This window comes from Panthera leo, chromosome C1 (genome assembly GCF_018350215.1).
Source record: "Panthera leo isolate Ple1 chromosome C1, P.leo_Ple1_pat1.1, whole genome shotgun sequence".
Taxonomy (NCBI): domain Eukaryota; kingdom Metazoa; phylum Chordata; class Mammalia; order Carnivora; family Felidae; genus Panthera; species Panthera leo.
The window spans coordinates 205,123,000-205,141,785 of NC_056686.1; the positions used below are offsets into that span (position 1 = coordinate 205,123,000).

Below are 18,786 nucleotides of genomic sequence, written 5' to 3' on the forward strand. Positions count from 1 at the left end.
TCAAAAGGGCTCCAAACTCGAAACCTGTCTTTCTTCAAGTACTAGCCATCACAAGTTTTCAACTTACTCTAATCCACTGGGCATCTGTTTTGTATCCTCTCCATAGCAAATGCCTCTCATGGCACAGCATGTCCAAAGGCTACTTAATTCCTATGTTCTGTTTTTCCCAAAACCTTCCTGGCATTCAATAAAAAGTCTCTCACAATAAGGAATATTTATTTAAGGGTGCAATCTTACTTGATTAGCTATGGTGTATGTTTTCGGGAGAGCCATCTGAATGTTGTTATATCCGTAAGCAATAGCTGCGTCTTCCACAATATCACATGCGTGGATAACGTCAGCTCTGGTTGGAGGGATCTCAATCTCAATCTGATTCCCGTCGCCTATTACTTCTGACTTTAAATGCATCCTGGTTAGAAGCTTGGCAATATTTTCTGGAGTTTCTCTGAAACAGGAATGTACAATCCATAAACTTCACTGGATTACTTAAAACATGCTTATATTTTGGGGTGCCTGGGTGGCTCAGTGGGCTCAGTCATGATCTCATGGTTTGAGTTCGAGCCCCGCGTCGGGTCGGGCTCTGTGCTGACAGCTCGGAGCCTGGAGCCTGCTTCTGTTTCTGTGTCTCCCTCTCTCTCTGCCCCTCCCCTGCTCACACTCTCTGTCTCTCTCAAATATAAATAAACATTAAAAATTTTTTTAAAATGCTTATATTTTGTTTTAAAATACTCTAAGTATCACCTTTCTTTTGGAGTTCCGTTAGACACTAGATATCACAACAGAGGAGTTATTATCACTTACTCTGAAAAGATATGAAAACCCTAAGCATTCTTCCAAGAAAAATTAAAGTCCTGTGGGTACTTCATTCTTGAATTCTCTCCAACAGTAAATAAATGTTTTCAAAGCGTACCTGATTCCAACTTTTTTGTTAATTAGATCAGCTCTCACTATCTCTTTTCGGTAAGCCAGTTCCTTCAAAGAGAAAAAGTTTGAGAAGCTTCAGTCATTCCCTGTCAGCTACAGTGTTAGACTCTAATTTTACGTCATCTTACTGTGGCAGTTTGCCCTCCCAAAAAACCGTTGTTAGAGCGAGACACGGAAAATAAACATAACGTTTCGAAAACATTATGGAGGAATAAATCTGCTACATTACGTTCATAACTGAACATTCTACTTGCTAGACAACAGGAACTTCTCAGAAATATGAAATGTTACTTTTCTCTTAGATGATCAATCACCACTCTCTACAATAAAACCCTGGTACATCATTTCTAAGATGCTTATAAATCCTAAGGATTTTGAATCTCCTCTCATGCAAGCAGGTGTATACGACCAAGAAAGAGTTCAAATACCACCGTGTACTATCAAATATCACCATTAAGCTAAATCTAAGTGTTACAAAGAAACTCCTTTCTTATCATTTATGCTGGTGGGGAATGCGACCAGGCCCCCCCAAGCAGTCCTAGCGACCATCAATCTGCTCTAGAAGGTAGGGCTGGGAGCATCTCATAAATTGGTACTCACTCCCCTTCAAACAGCACATAACTGTGCCACGTTAGGTAGGAACAAATATGTATAAAACTCAGGCTTTTCGGCACCTTTGCACACATATCTATGAATGTTTCTTATCACTAAATTACTCTCAAAAGTATAACTACCACTAACAAAAAAGGCTATACATCTAAAAATGTTTGGATCCAAGTAAGGACAATGGGCCAGAGCCCTGCCATTCAAAATGCAGTTCTCAGGCAGAAGCATCATCATCAACCAAGTGCCTCTTAGAAATGCAGACTCTTCGGCCTTGTTGCTGGGAGCAGTGACAATGGATCTACTGAATCCAGATCTGATACCAAGATCCTGAGCTGATGTGACTGCACGTTAGGGTTTAAAAAGTACAAAACCAGATGCGAATGACTGCCACAGAAACAACCTTCACTGAGTAGTGAATATGAACTAAACAGTACAAGACACTCTGAAGATACTAACCTTAACCCTCACAACAGATACTATTAGATTTCTTATTTGTGAAATGAGAATAGTAAATTTTAGATGAGTAACTATTCCCTGATCACAACAATGGTAAGCTGCTGAGGTTGTGATGCTATATTCCCGGTGCTTACAAACATGCTCACAAGAGAATAAGCACTTGGTATACAATTAATGAGTAAGTGTGTCCAAGAAGCGAATGAACAAACACGTGAACTGACATGTTCAGGCAGCCTAATTCCGAGGCTCACACCATTAACCACTAGCCTCTCTCACTGCCTTCCACTTATCTTTTCAGGTCCTCTTATTCTTTTATATGAAATAACAGAAGACTAGGAAGAACTTCCAAAGTGTTTTAAAAAACATGCTAATTCATATGAGGAACAATCAGTTCCTCAGAAGGTCATTCTCTTCTGGGAGGACAATCTAAGAAGAGCTGTTTTAATTTACATTTATAAGGAAATAAATTAACAAATGACAACACTGATACAGTACTCCTGTTCAGAAATCCCATCATTTCAATTTTATGAAACCTCTTTATAATGCAAACAAATTCAAGGAATTAGCTACATGAGAAAAGTCAACCAAATTTTAACGTATCTTTTTCTTCCTCAAAGTACATATTTCACTTTTGTTAATACTTGATTCTTGGGGCGTCTGGGTGGCTCAGTCGGTTGGGTGGCCGACTTCAGCTCAGGTCACGATCTCACAGCCCAGGAGTTCGAGCCCTGCGTCAGGCTCTGTGCTGACAGCTCAGAGCCCGGAGCCTGCTTCGGATTCTGTGTCTCCCTCTCTCTCTGCCCCTCCCCTGCTCATACTCTGTCTCTGTCTCTCAAAAATAAACATTAAAAAAAAAGTTAAACAAAAAACACTTGACAGTTCTTCACATTAAAGAGAAAAAAACTTTTCTCAACTCGAGACATCACTGTAAAACAAACTAAAAAGCTCTCTCTGGCTAATCCTAAGTACTACTGTCGTAAATCATATAAACGGCCACATTCTTCCCAACTCTGCTGCATCCATGGACTCACAATATAACACTTGAGGCCCCCACACTGAGAAATGAGAGTCTATTTCACCCTCCTTGAATCTAGCAAAATGACTGGCTTAGGCCAACAGGACACCATGCTTAAAAATACTTAAGCACTGGACTTGCTCTCTCTCGCTGCTGGGAACCCTGCAACTGCCACCATGTAATAAAGACCAAACTACCTTGCTGGGTGTGACAGACACTTGACCTGGGTACTCCAAGGCTAAGCAGACTTGAGCGAGGCCATCAAAGGTCATCTAGCTGCTAGCCTACCAACCAGCTGATGACCCGGAACAAGGCTGGCAGGGGTTAGCCAAGCCAGCTCAGACCAGAACTACCCAGCTGACCAACAGAATCATGATTCTATTGTTCATGGTCATGAACAAATCTTTGTTGTTTTAAGTCACTAAGTCTTAAGATATCAGTGAATTATATAACAAAAGCTAACAGCCACTAAAAATTTTTAACTGATACTGCCCATAATTTCAACGTTTTCTATAGTTATACATTTATTTTGAATTATCATCAATATTCTAGAATAAAATAGGATGCTAAATTACTCATGTTTTCAGGACGGGGTGTTCTGACCTCAGCAGGTTTCATCTACTTTAAAAGCTATTTAAATAGTAGAAACTATTCCAGGCTGTGACCCACTTCTTAAGTGACAGAGAAATAGTGAAAACTCCAAAGAAAAAGAGCTTAAAGAATGGCCTCACTGAATCATAACCACAACTAAATGACTAATACAGTCATGTGTTGGAATGGTCATCTTTATTTATAAAACCATCTTAGGGGAAGAAAAAAACCCAGTCAGTTAAGAATAATGTTGGTTTAGATTTCTTTTTCTTTTACTAAGATCCTACGTCTGGACAATAATCGTGCTTATTCCTTAGTCCTGCTAATACATTCGGAATTTTTAGTTACAGTGATGGCCTTTAGCAACTGTTAACTCAAACGTGAACAGATTAATTAGGTTTGGAGGGCTGAGTTATCTTGAAAGGGGTCAGACTATAAATTACCCAGTTAACTAGCTAATAGAAGAAATCAGAGGAATTCTGGCCACGTACTGTGGTCATACAACAGAGTTGGTGGCTGAAGCCCAACTGTCACACAGCTCTACCACTTAACAGCAAGAGGCAAGCTATTTAACATCTGAAGGTCTCTAACTCCATCTGGGAAAGGGCATAATAACGGCACCCGCCTTCACAGGGTCATGTGGATTATGTCCATGTGATGCACATAGTATAACGCCTGGCATGTGGGTGGACGGACGGACATACAACGAGCACTCTAGCACCATTATTGTTACCACCTGTGTTATCAAGTCCACTTCTTAAATACTTACTGGAAAGATGTATGATTTTCCATTAGGAAAAACTACCTCAGCGGCTTCAACCCTTAGGAAAAAAAAAAAAAAGAGAAAGCCAGAAATAAAACACTTAAAAAAAAAAGGCAGGGAGTTCTAGAAATGAACGTATGGCTCACAAGTCTCTCACGTGGCCTGTAACAGTAGCCTCAACACATTCAATCCATTCCCGTCCCAACACTGCCGCCTGGATCAATCCCCCTGCGTTCGCCGCCCCCCTGCTGTTGCTCCCCCCGTGGCTCCCATCTCTCCTGGGGCAGCGCACGCCTGACGTTTTCTTCTCGGTGCTGCAAAGCACGCTTCCCCTGGGGGCTCCCCGCCAACACCAGGGTGCTGTGTTAGGCCACGAAAGCCGGCTACGCAACTGCTCAGGGGCGCATCAAGCTACAAAACCGGCACTGCCGCGCCATTTCAGGCGTGGGCTCTGCAGTGACGCAGCTATTCTCAATTATAACGAACACTTGAATGAACAACGATGCTGATACGCAGCAAGGGCCATTTAAATGTTGTCTAAGTCAACAACAGGCTCTGGAAAAAAATGCAGAGATCTTAGTGACACATAGAGGATGAATGCTTTGCTCCCATACGTGCTTCCCTACTTGTTTAGCTGTTCCTCAGCTGCCCCTCCATGTTTACACCCTCAAATCCAACGATCCTTAAACACAGCTTGAATTTCGTTGCCTCCACAAGGTCTGCCCAGGTGCCTCAGCTGGCAATAACCTGCCCTTACAGCCAGAACGTCACGGAAATTTATTTTAAAGTACTTATCACTTTCTATTTTATACATTTATGTTCGGATCTTAGCCCCCGCAAAGAGAGGATATATTCTAATCACCAGAGCCACGTTTTTCGTCTTTACGTCTAGCACAAGGCCTCACTGCTTTGCCTTCAGAACAACAGGCTGTCCATAAAGGTGTCAAATGAACTTACGTAAACGGATTCTCACAGTATTCACTGAACATGGTGACAATAACATCGAGAACTATTTTTGCCTGCAAAAAAAAAAAAGGAAAAGACAAATGTTGTCATCTACAGATATATTCTCTCTTCACTCAGATGGAAGTGAAAATTTAATTTAGTCCTCAAACATCTAAAAATGAGACTTTATATATACATTCTAAAAAAGGGAGTGGAATAAGAGCTGGTGAGCTAAAGTGGGCCTAGCCGTACCTTCAGGTGGTCTGCATTTATTCAGTTCTCGGAGAGTTAACAATCCATGACTGAAACAAATCATCTACTTCCCCCGGCCCTCCCCCTTGGGTTCACCAAGTTCCAAGGGAGACAAACGGCTAAGTCTGGGGGTAAACCTCATCAGTGTCCTAGATCTCTACAGCCAGGCGCCCGACTCCTGGCTCGACCACTCACTGGTAACCGGACTTTGGGCCAGTTCCTTACCATCTCTGTAGTTCTCCGTCTTCATCTGCTACATGGAGACAATAAAATTCCTACAGTCTCATCTGGTTATTATGAAGATTAAATGTTTTCATGTGAGAGCAATGCCTGGCACACTGCAAGGGCCATACAGATTTCTTAAAGTTTTTAACTGGAAAAATATTCTCAGAAAAAAATACAGTAAACTTATCAGGATATAGGCTTTGCTTTTAAATACCCTTCACTGTTTAAATGTAAGATTTAGGAAAGCTACCTAAAGGTCTGTTAACGTATGAATTCTTTTTAATTGGTAAATAGTGTAAGCCGTTATCACTCTAGGATTTCTGACGGCAAATATGGCCCATAAAAGTTATAAATGAAATACCTTACAGTGGTGTCCAATCCTGTTAAGATGTATTAGATGCCATTTATCTGCCCTATTTCTACAGGCCAGGCTTCTCCTGCCGTTCAAGCTTATCTTTCCCAATTTGCTTACCTGCCACCTCACCTTACGCCTTACTTAACCCGTGTAAAGAAATCGGGGGTGGGGGTGTTTCATAGCAATCTAATATATGTATTTACTAAAAGTGACTGAACTAGTACTCTACTAGTATTCTACTAGATATCATCACATGCACATGCCCTTTGTCAACTTGCTAAATAACGCTTCTTTATAGCCAGTTCATTTTTAAAAACTTATTACCAGGTACACAAGGCACCAAATTACTCGGCATTTAAATTAAGCCAACCAAAACAAACAAGTTATACAACACTTTATTCCATTTCTCAATTTTACAGTTAGGTATATGGCTAATTCTCCCACCAGAATGAGTTCCTCAAAGTCAAGAAACTTGTACCTCATTAAATTCACAGCACTGGAAAGACAGAAGTACTCATTAAAGGTTTGTTGATTAAATGAACACACCATTACCAAGTACAGAACATCTACAGTTTTCTAATTTTCTAAATTTCTGAAGTATGTTCCCATCTACGAAATCAACACTTTGTAGTTCAGCCATATAGTCTTGGCCAGAAATAAAATCTGTCCTGTCCGACAGTATAAAAGTGGAATCTGTTTCACTTACCTTAGTAAAGTCCGTTCCTGTGCATTCAATAAATACATTTCGAGTATTTACAGTTATTTTGGAATGATTTCCTGCAACAAACACAAGGTAACAAAAACAATCAGTTTCAGAAATACAGGTGCACTAAAAAAGCTCTCCAACACAGGAATGACATTTTCAATTAGGACACGATAAAAACTGGTATCTCAGAGGTAAGGTGAAAATGCAACTTTTATTTTAAGCCCCCACTGCAAGCAGGTGCATCAAAACAGTAACCAGCTGTTACTAAGTGCATGCAGCCCACCAGCTGCTCTGCCGGCACCGGAAGAAGCCGTCTCCTCGCACCTTCACCACAACCCTGTGCCAGAGCTGCAGGTAGAACGAACACTCAGAGCTTGAGCTCCTTGACCCTGATCCCAATCCATGAAGCAGCAAGGCTACGATATGGTCTCAGTCCGGCTACTCTGAAGCTCAGGTTCTGAATCACTGTAACAGCTCAAGTCTAAGACCTCAAGGACAAGAAACTCTTCTCATCATGAATCAACTAAACCTTGTCCTCTCCAAAAGGGTAACGTCTACGGCTTTGAGATCATTAAATTTTGTGAATACATTCAAGTTGCCTCATCAAACAAGCCCTCAGGACTGAGAAAAAGAGGGCCGAAATTCAGCTTAGGAGTTTTAACTATAAAATAGCAGGTTACTGATGAATGGATAAAGAAATTGTGGTTTATATACACAATGGAGTACTACGTGGCAATGAGAAAGAATGAAATTTGGCCCTTTGTAGCAACGTGGATGGAACTGGAGAGTGTGATACTAAGTGAAATAAGCCATACAGAGAAAGACAGATACCATATGTTTTCACTCTTATATGGATCCTGAGAAACTTAACAGAAACCCATGGGGGAGGGGAAGGAAGAAAAAGGAAAAAAAAAAAAAAAAAAGAGGTTAGAGTGGGAGAGAGCCAAAGCATAAGAGACTGTTAAAAACAGAGAACAAACTGAGGGTTGATGGGGGGTGGGAGGGAGGGGAGGGTGGGTGATGGGTATTGAGGAGGGCACCTTTTGGGATGAGCACTGGGTGTTGTATGGAAACCAATTTGACAATAAATTTCATATATTGGGGGAAAAAAAAAGAAAAAAAAACAGCAGGTTGGACAGAATTTGAGCTTAACCAAGCAAATCACAGGCTAAAACCAAAATATCAACACCCTCTGGAAGAACAGGACAGAATCCAGAGACTGGCACCAGTAAGTACCTATGTACCGATATTTACACATTTAAACGTTATATACTGGGGGACCCTGGGGGGGCTCAGTCAGTTGAGTGTCTGACTTCAGCTCATGTCAGGACCTCGCAGTTCCTGGGTTTGAGCCCTGAGTGGGGCTCCACACTGACAGCCTGCTGGCAATTCTCTCTCTCTCCCTCTCTCTCTGCCCCTCCTCCACTCATGCTCCATCTGTCTCTCTCAAAAATAAATTAACGCTAAAAAAAAAATAAAATTAAAGGGGCGCCTGGGTGGCTCAGTCGATTGAGCATCCGACTTCTGCTCAGGTCATGGTCTCACGGTACATGAGTTTGAACCCGGCACTGGGCTCACTGCTGTCCGTGCATAGCCCGCTTCAGATCCTCTGTCTGTCTCTCTGCCCTTCTCATGCTATCAAAAAATAAACGTTAAAAAAAATTTTGTTTTGTTATATAAAAACACCAGTAAAACGTTTATTAAATAAAAACCATTACAATAAAATCTACAAAATTCTGAGATTCCAGATGAAGATTTGATTTGATTCAGCCAAGTCTAAAGTTCAATTCTACAGAAATATTGAAGGATAAAACAGAAAAAAACCCAAAAAACAGAAAACAAACAAAAAACCCTGAGGCTCAAGAAACAACTCACCATTGATGATAGGAGGCATTGAAAGGACGACACCGTTGCTATCATAGATAACTGGGAACAGGGGTTTATTTTCAATGATATGTAAGTAATGTTTAAGGTGGTTGTCAGTCTGAAAAAAAGGAAGCCAAATTGTGAATTAGTTTACACACCTATCTAGCACAGAAAAATAATAAAACGGTCCCAAATGAGAGAAAGTTCTAGATTTGATGTGCTAATATAAATAGCTCAATAGCCTCGTATACCTCCTCTCCAACAGAAGAGAGATGAGAACACAGCCTGGTCATTTTTCAAGACTAAAAACAGATTTGCAAGCCTAAAGGGTCTCAAGAAAAACACAAACCATCACAAAACTACCTCAACAGGAAGGAAATCACTGGCCAATCAGGCCAAGGATAAGAGCTGCTTTTTCTGAATGATACCTACTACTTTTATTTTTCAAATGCCATTTAAAGTGACTACTAAATGATTTTAACCGCTGGAACCTAAAATGCTAAACAGTAGGAGGCAGATACATTGTAATATTGTTTCTCACAAAAAACTAGCTTAATCTTACTCTTCATATTCTCATGAGGTTTAATTATACCTGGACAGGAATATCACAATGTGGCATATTCTGCTGCATTGGTTCTCAATTCTAGCTGTAGATTAAAATCACCAAGAGGTTAAAAAAAGTCACAAAAATATGCCCAGGCCACACTCTAGATCAAAGGAATCAGTAGCTCGTGGATGGAGCTAAGACACAGTTTTTTAAAAGGACTCATTTAAAATAATTTTTTAAAATAAAAATTAAAAGTAGTCATTTACATCTCCCTATTCCAAGACCAGACATTAAAGGAATTTTCTTGATTTATGGAGAGCTATTGCATAAGATAAAAAAAAAATCTACCTTGTATATGTTCATCAATTCACAGGCTGTATAGTCCTTGGTCTTATTTAGAGGCTTGAATTTGATATCTGAAGGTCGCTTTGCAGTGTAAGTAAAAGGGCCTGACAAAGTGTCCAAATCATGGGTACCAATAGCAACCAAGGCTCTTTTCCTAAATGTCGAGAGAAAAGAGGGAGAGGACAGACAAAACAAGTTCTAATAGTCCAAAGCAGATATTCGGGAGCTAACAGACGTTTTAACAAAACGATTTTTGACACTTCCCTAAAATAGCCTGTTATTACAAGGCAAATTTAGAAGAGAATAATGAACAAATTCTCACAGCCATCCAAAGTAATGAGAAATTCTAAAGCTACTTAAAACACATTATTTCAGGAGCCAGAATAGACTCCTTGCTGCAGTGCTCTCCTAAGTACTGTGTTAACTAGAACATTAGTAAACACTCCCTTTTTCTTTTAACTCCTCTTTGGGTCTTCAAGTGAACAAATGTTTTATTAGAATAAACTACCAAACTGCCGTGTTTTTTGGTTTTTCTATATTTTCTTTAATTTTCTGTCACAAAGCTGTATGACTTCAATAAGGGAAAAAATTAAAGAACTGTGAATTACATTTAAAATTTAATGTGCAAGGGAAGTTCAGAAGGTATTAATCTCATTTGTTCTGCAGTTTATGTGCAAAGGATTTAAGGAAATTTTAGGAATTTATAGCAAGTTAAGATTAGGAGAGAAAGAAATAGAAACAGGAATATAAAACAGAGCCAGGAACAATATTAATACTAATTTAGAATCTAAAGGCCTACAGTCTTAGCACACAGTGTCACAAATTTAGCTCTAAGCTTTCTGAAAGACAATTCCAAAAGAAACTTGGTCAGAATGTATGCCATTCTTAAGACTTCTTAAAATTAGTTTTAGAGGGAAATACAAATATATTTCAGTATCCACGTATAAGTGCATATACACACCAGATAAAATGCATTGGCAATCAAGGATTTTATGAAGGTCCACATTACCTGACCTGTGAAATAGTTTTCAAAAGTTGTAAGAAATAAATCTTGGTCACCCTTCAAGACAGGTAACAAGAAATTTAAGAAATAAAACTGTTAACAAGCACAAAGAAGTGTTACTTTACTCTGAGTTATGTGCTTCCGGAAGATAGTAACTCCAGACATATCATGGGTTGTAATACACAGTTCCATAAGTTTAGATACATTAACTCAAAGCCATGTGTAAGAAGGTCCATGTGTGTGTGTTTTTTTAAGATAGTAATGCTTCCTTAATCCTAAGAGTATCCCCACAAAAGGTCACCAAATTTTTATTTCAAACCCATCACAAAAAAATAAATTCCATATGAATCAAAGAGCTATGCATTTGGAAAAACAAGAGATGAACACACATACACTCACAGAAGGAACTACAAAAATTATTCAAAAGAAAATACAGGACAATGTGTAAAACTGGAGTAGGACACCCCTTAAGACACAAAATATATCCCAGATATATGAAAATATGCAAACTAAAAAGAAGTTGGAAATCAAGATTTCCCTATCATACTGGCAAAAATTGTAAAGTCTTGCCCTGAAAAAGCAGGGGAGAGCTGAAAGAACAGAGTGGGAAATTCAGTGGTTGCCAACTGCAGAGGTCTCGCCTAGCTAAGTGTTTTGAATCTGAGTATTCAAAAGTCTTTGCTGGCAAGACAAAATCACTCCTCAGAGAAAATCAAGAACCTTACCCATAACATAACATTCGATGTGCAATCAAAAGACAGGGAAATGGGACTCCTACTCTAGACAAAAAACCAGTCTGTAAAAACCAATGCTAAGATGACCCAGACTGTCAAATCACCATGCAAATTTTAAAGCTCCTACCATAAAAAATGTTCAAGAATTATGGGGAAAATATACACATAAGGAGCAGAAAAGGAAATAACAGCAAAAAAAATTAAAAAAAAAAAAGAAAGAAACACTTAAGAAGAAGCCAAGAGGGGGCACCTGGGTGGCTCAGTGGGTTGAGCATCTGACTTTGGCTCGGATCATGATCCCATGGTCAGTGAGTTAGAGCCCCACTTAGGGCTCTGCTGTTAGCTCGCAGCCTAGGGCCTGCTTTGGATTCTGTCTCCCTCTCTCTCCGCGCCTCCCCTGCTTGTACACTGTTTCTCTCTCAAAAATAAAAAAAAAAAAAAGTTTGTTTTTGTTTAAGAAACCAAATGGATTCTAGAGATGAAAAAGGTACAAATTCACTGGACACTTCCGGCCAAGACGGAATAACAGACTAGATTTACACTCTTGCCTGAAACCACAAAAGGGGCAAAATACAGGAAACTGTTTCCTGGGTGGCCCTGGACATGAGGCAGTGAAGGCAATCCCTGACAGACAGCAAATCAATGAAGGGAGCCCCACGACTGCCCGGCTTACTGCCTCGAGGGGTTTCCACGCTGTAAGGCAGGGAAGGGGGACAGGGTTGGAGATCAGCAGACTCCTGAGTTGAAGAGACGTAACGGGGAGTCTGGGGAGACCAAGACTGCTGGAGTTGACCGGAAACAGTACTGAAGTGGACAGTGCTATCAGAATCCTGCACATCTGCAGAGGAACCCCCTCAAGGGTTCTGCTGAGTACTGATCAGCGCACACACGTGAGGAAGTTACTCGAGGACAGAGAAAGAACTATCGGAAGAACAGTGTCCGTGCAGACTGAAAACCTGTTTCCTGTGGGAAGGGATCAAGTAGACAGGAAGGTCTTGCCTCCGGATTAGCAGTTTGCCCTACACAGAACCTAATCAAAGAGGGGAAAAGTCAATAAAACCAAAAGCTGGGTTTTTTAGATCAATACGATCGATCCTCCAGCCACAGTGATCAAGGGAACAGACAGGAATGAAAAGGTGATATCACTACAGACATTAAGAGGGGCACCTGGGAGGCTCAGGCGGTTAAGCTACTCTGGATTTCCCCTCAGGTCATGATCTCATTATTTGTGAGATCAGCCCCGCCTCAGATCAAGCCCCATCTTGGCTTGGTCTGTTCTCTCTCCCCCGTCTGCCCCTCCTCCACACACACTCTAAGAAAACATCGTGAACCACTTTATGCCAATACATTTGATAATGTAAATGAAATGAGTGTATTTCTTGAAAAAAAGTTTCCAAAGCCCATGCAGGAGGTTAATTAAGATTTACTGACAGGTAAGGACACTGGCACACCAGAGTATCAGGATGTAGTTTGTTTCTCCCGGTAGAAAAAGCTCATGATTCCCAGAAATACCGTATAAACAGAGGTTAAAGCTGAATTAAGTGAGGAAATGCCTTCCAATTTAGTTAAAAATAGATTCTTCAAATAAAGTATGTCCAGAACATACAATCGGGCTCAACCACTTACTAGCTATACCTATGCTGGTCAGAAATCTCTTGTTTTGTTCATTTGAGATATTTAAATTCTTATTGCTTTGCTTAATAATGACGTTAACAAGCTAACACAGACTATTTTTACATTAGAACTGGGAATATTTAGAAACTGAAAAAGTTTCTTTTACCACATAAACAAAGATGTTTCTGGAAATAGAGACCTACGGATGTTTTATTTTTAACACATTTCATCCCAGAAGAAAACATCCAGGGTCCCCTCCACCCCTTCCCCATCGCTTACACAAAAGCCTCTTCTAGTCTCCAGTTTACCAAACTGCAATTAGCGCAATTAATAAATTCTTCTATTTTTACTCAAGACCGTCTCTGTTAATCATAGCTTTTGATCAGCATGAGATATGCTGATACATTTCAGGACCAATACAAAAAAACCTTGCTATGTTAGCTAAAGCTTGATTTTATCCGTAAACATATCATTTACTTCCATTAGGATTTTTAAATGATGAAGTTAGTTCAGACTCCCACTGTTACCCTCCTTGACCTTTAGGAGTTCAGGAATTATACAGGTTTGAAGATCACTGCGCTAAAGGAGCATATGGGAAATGATGAATAGTAATGTCCAATAAGTAAGAGAATTCAGTTACTTAAAAGTCTCAAGTTTCATCTGTCAAATGTATAATTATACTCAAGAAGAGACATCAAGCCAAAATTTTTCCACTTTAAAATGACAGGTCATACTTCAAATTACCACCATTTAACATTTAGTAGTATGATGCACTACTAAGAATTTGAACCAAATGACAATAACACAAACATAAAAACCAAGGAAATCTCTAGGACTAGATATTTCTTCTCCATATAGTTTTCCCAATAGAGCTCTTGTTTCTCCATCTATGCGCTGTTTATAAGCAGTAACAAATAGCTGTCTGGTAAAATTTAAACTGATTGCAATTTAGCTAAGCAAATTTAAACTTGTTACTCTCACAGATTAATTTAGAAACGCTTTGAAAAAATCTGCAGAAGAAGAAAGGAAGGAGGGAGGGAAGGGGGGTAGAGAGAGAGAGAGAGAGAGAGAGAGAGAGAAAAGGGTAAAAAGGAAAAAGAGGGGGGAAGGGACAGAGGAAGGTAAGGAGGACAGAAGATGCAACGACAAACCTGCAAATGTTCTGATGTAGTTTCTCCTGAAGTTCAATGAAGCTGTCGTATCGATCTTTAGTGAACTTGATATTCCGGAGAACCGCAGCCACAGCATAAGGGCGTATTCTTGCTGTCTGCAGTGCATCAGGCCGTTAGATAGAGTCCAGACTAGGGCCTTTCTTTGTAATAACGTCTTGTAAAACAAAGTTATCTGCACTCTTGATAGTATCACAAATTTGCAAACACGTATAACATGTATATTCATATATTCATTCAATCCGAGATAGAGTGGTGACAAGAGACAAAGTCGTCATTCTCATGGAATTTACATGTCAGCAAAATTTCTGAAAATTTACTGAATAACTGAGAAAAAACTAGTGTCTTTAAGTAGTTTTCTCATAGTTGATGTTTTTACCAAGGTGATGTCCCCTCAAAGTTTCTGTAAATTTTATTAATGTATCACAACTTAAACAATTATATCTCAAAGTACTTTAAATAAACACATGGGTGTTATTTTCCAAAATTATTGAGGAAAACTGATGCTTTGCTGTTACTGACAAATGAAAGGGAACAAACTGACAGTTTTTAAGAGCTAGAGGCTAAATATACGTCCATTTTTAGCAAATGATCAAAGAAAATTATATTTGGCAGAGGGTCAGCTTTGTTTCATTTTCCTCCCCACCTTATAAATATATACACCAAGGAAATTTTTTAAGAAGGAAAATAAGAATTTATCTTTATTACCTCCTCTGTGATGATCAATTTCTGGATTTCTCCATTAGGTGTTACCCGTTTATACACTGGAGCCTTTATCCTAAAAGGCAATTAAAACAAACTTGCCCATTTTTCACCAAACCATTTCATCAGCTGTAGTCTGTGTAAAAGTATATAAAATGAATAGATCTAGGACAACTGGCTGAAGTTAAAGAAAATCAAATTTAGGCTGAATAGCAAAACAAAAAGCAAACTTTCTAACATTTAAAGTGGTCCAAAAATGGTATAGGATGCCCTAGATATAGGGGAGCCCTACTAATGCAGGATCAGCAGAGGCTAGAAAACACTAAGCAGCCATGGGGGGGAGGGGGGGGCATTTACATCAGCTGAAGGACTAGATTCAATAACCTTTAAGCTTTACTCCAACCATGAGATTCTGAACCTCTAGGAAAAATAGGGTTTATTAAAAACACAGATTGCTGGGGCCCCTGGGTGGCTCAGTCAGTTAACCGTCTGACTTGGGCTCAGGTCGTGATCTCACAGTCCGTGAGTCTGAGCCCCGTATCAGGCTGTCTGCTGTCAGCACCTCTCCCACTTCGGATCCTCTGTTTACCTCTCTGACCCTCCTCCACACATTCTCTCTCTCAAAAATAAACAAACATTGAAAAAAAAAATGTTTAAAAAAAAAATTGCCTGGGGAGCCTAGGTGGCTCTGTCGGTTGAGCATCCAACTCTGGGTTTCAGCTCAGGTCATGATCTCATGGTTCATGAGTTCAAGCCCCACATCAGGCTCCACACTGACAGCAGGGAGCCTGCGTGGAGTTCGTTCTCTCTCTCTCTCTCTCTCTCTCTGCCCCTTCCCCGCTTGTGCTCACTTGCACACACTATAGCTCTGCCAAAATAAACAAACAAACTTTAAAAAAAATACAGATTGCCTGGTTCCATCTGGATGTACTGAATCAGGATATTCAAGGAAAGGCCTGGTAAATGGTGTATTTTGAAGGCACAGTGCAGGTAATTCTTATAAGAGATTGGGAACTACTGTTTTAATCAGTACTTCTCAAACCTTAAGCGCTTATAGTCAAGTGTGGAATTTGTTAAACCACAGAGTGATTCAACAGGTCTTGAGGACAGGCTGAGATTCTGCAGTTCTAACAACTCTCAGGTGAGAGAGAGTACGCTGGTCCACAGACCACACTCTGAGCAGCAAGTCACTCTCCTAATTTTGTCTGATCATAAGTATCACATGAGGTGCCTGCTAAGAGTAGAAAATTCTAATCAAGCAGATTTGGAAAATGCACTCTAAGGGATCATCCCTGATCCTAAAATAAGAGGATCTGTCATGCAGAGAGAATGAATGGAGTCACCCTCCAAATTTTAACCATCTAAACCAAATGCCTCATCATCACCCTTTCACCCACACCCATCAGTCATCTGAAACCTCACAGTTGTAGAATCTAGCCCACTGGCCAGAGGCTCTTATTCTTTTGCAGCTAACCAAATAATACATACGTAATCAAAACCAAAAATAATTATTTTTGATAGCTGTTACTGTTTCACCTCTTTTTCACTTTATATATTCATTACTTTCTGTATTCATTACATGAGTAGTTGGAAGGGGACTTAAAAATATCCATTCTGGGGCGCCTGGGTGACTCGGTCGGTTGAGCGTCCGACTTTGGCTCAGGTCGTGATCTCACGGTCCGTGAGTTCGAGCCCCGCGTCGGGCTCTGTGCTGACAGCTCAGAGCCTGGAGCCTGTTTCAGATTCTGTGTCTCCCTCTCTCTCTCTGCCCCTCCCCTCTTCATGCTCTGTCTCTCTCTGTCTCTCAGAAATAAAGAAACGTTAGAAAAAAAAATTTAAAAAAAAAATCCATTCTAAACTAGGAGACTAAAATCAGAGAGGCCAATTAACTTGCCCATGGTCAGACAGCCATCACAAGACTTTCAGTTTTCCAGTTAGGAAGCTCCACTCCTGAGTCTTCTTAGAGTTCTCAAGCAAACAGCGTATCAAGGTTTGACACCTCTACTTTCCTCCCAACATCTACTTCAACTGGATTACTGAGGAAATTCACATGAACCCACTAAAAATTTTAAGAAACCATAAAATCATTAACCACTCCAGTTTTAAATATGTTCCCACAATAAAAGGCTAGGACTCAATATGCAAATTTTCAGATGGCTATAATCTGCATGAATCTTACTCTCCAAGCCTCTCTCTATGCAGCCCCAATGCTGTGTACCTGTCCTGCAAGTCTTTTTCTGAAGACTTAAGGTTGCTGATAATGCAGGCAAAAGAAACCTAACTTAGCAAAGTATTTACTAAGTATTTTCTTACCTTTCTTTGAAGACTTGAAGTCCTCGAACCAATCCTTCCAAACAAAGAAGATCATATCTATTGGCAGGGACATCAATTTTGTAAAGAACAACATCAGAGGCTCCCTCCGCCTTTTCATTACCTTGTTCCTTACTTATGATTTCTTTCTCAGAAGTCTAAAACAAGCCCCAAAAAATAAAGTGAAATAAATGTTAACTCTTCTGAAAAAGTAGTAATCAGTGCTATAAAGTAGTAACGACATTATACATGTTCTTTTCGGCAGTAAAATGTGTTTATTATATTTGCAACAAAAATAAAAGTATTAAGTGTTACAATCACAGCACCAGAAAATACTCCAATTTTTGCTGAGTTCTGACATCTAGCATCCTCAGTCATTCCAGAACAGCACTAATTCATCTGAAGCAAGGGTCAGCAAACTATGGCCCACTGGCCATTATCATGCCTGCCACCTGTTTTTGTAAATAAAGTTTTAATGGAACATCACCAGGACCATCTGTTTACATCTCACCTATTGTGACTTACATACTGCAACAGCTGAGTTGTGACAGAGACTACACCACCTACAAGGCTACTATCTGGCCCTTTACAAAAAAAGTTTGCCCACCCTGGATTTAAAAGAAAATACACCATCACCAAGTACGGAGGGCAACAACAACGAAAAGTGCCAAAGAGGCAAAGTCAAGATGATTCACCAAGTAAAAGAAATAGGGCTTATAATGACTCTCAAAGCTAAATCCAGTAGGCACCCATGTGAATGAGAGTATTAAAAAAAAAAAACAAAACAAAAAAAAAAAAAAAAAAAAAAAACCAAAACAGGGGCACCTGGGTGGCTCAGTCGGTTGAGCGTCCGACCTTTGGCTCAGGTCATGATCTCACAGTTTGTGAGTTCAAGCCCCGCGTCGGGCTCTGTGCTGGCAGCTCAGAGCCTGGAACCTGCTTCAGAATCTGTGTCTCCCTCTCTCTCTGCCCCTCCCCTGCTCACGCTCTCTCTCTGTCTCAAAAATAAATAAAAATATTTTCAAAAAAATAAAATAAAAAATAAAACAAAAACAAAAAAGTATGAAGCGATGAGAAGCTGTGGTACAAATGAGAAGAGATTACAGACACAATGGGAAGCAATCTAATGACAGGAAAGGTATGGAGCAGCAAGAATAAGGCAACCAAGAGAGAGAAGAGAGAAGAAATACCACTAAAATAATTTTAATACAGTCGCCAAAAGCTTAGAATATCTCAAACGCCACATTACCGCAGATAATAACAGATTTAAATTTTTTTTAAGTTTATTTATTTTGAGAGAGCAAGTGGGAGAGGGGCAGAGAGAGAGAGATGGAGAAAGAGAGAGAGATGGAGAAAGAGAGAGAGATGGAGAAAGAGAGAGAGATGGAGAAAGAGAGAGAGATGGAGAAAGAGAGAGAGATGGAGAAAGAGAGAGAGAGATGGAGAAAGAGAGAGAGAGATGGAGAAAGAGAGAGAGATGGAGAAAGAGAGAGAGATGGAGAAAGAGAGAGAGATGGAGAAAGAGAGAGAGATGGAGAAAGAGAGAGAGATGGAGAAAGAGAGAGAGATGGAGAAAGAGAGAGAGATGGAGAAAGAGAGAGAGATGGAGAAAGAGAGAGAGATGGAGAAAGAGAGAGAGATGGAGAAAGAGAGATGGA

The 18,786-nt window shown here is 39.9% G+C and overlaps 1 protein-coding gene across 1 annotated transcript in view; it reads right to left on the minus strand.

Moving 5' to 3' along the window:
* Positions 1 to 18,786, minus strand: part of FARSB (phenylalanyl-tRNA synthetase subunit beta) — a 73,497-nt gene that overhangs the window by 45,343 nt on the left and 9,368 nt on the right. The window contains exons 4-13 of the mRNA XM_042950282.1: positions 17,132 to 17,286; positions 14,825 to 14,894; positions 14,099 to 14,214; positions 9,600 to 9,750; positions 8,714 to 8,822; positions 6,839 to 6,909; positions 5,313 to 5,374; positions 4,362 to 4,413; positions 911 to 972; positions 238 to 445 (exon numbers count right to left, since the gene is read on the minus strand). Of these exons, the coding sequence (XP_042806216.1) occupies positions 238 to 445; positions 911 to 972; positions 4,362 to 4,413; positions 5,313 to 5,374; positions 6,839 to 6,909; positions 8,714 to 8,822; positions 9,600 to 9,750; positions 14,099 to 14,214; positions 14,825 to 14,894; positions 17,132 to 17,286 (1,056 nt within the window). The remainder of the gene's footprint in view (positions 1 to 237; positions 446 to 910; positions 973 to 4,361; positions 4,414 to 5,312; positions 5,375 to 6,838; positions 6,910 to 8,713; positions 8,823 to 9,599; positions 9,751 to 14,098; positions 14,215 to 14,824; positions 14,895 to 17,131; positions 17,287 to 18,786) is intronic.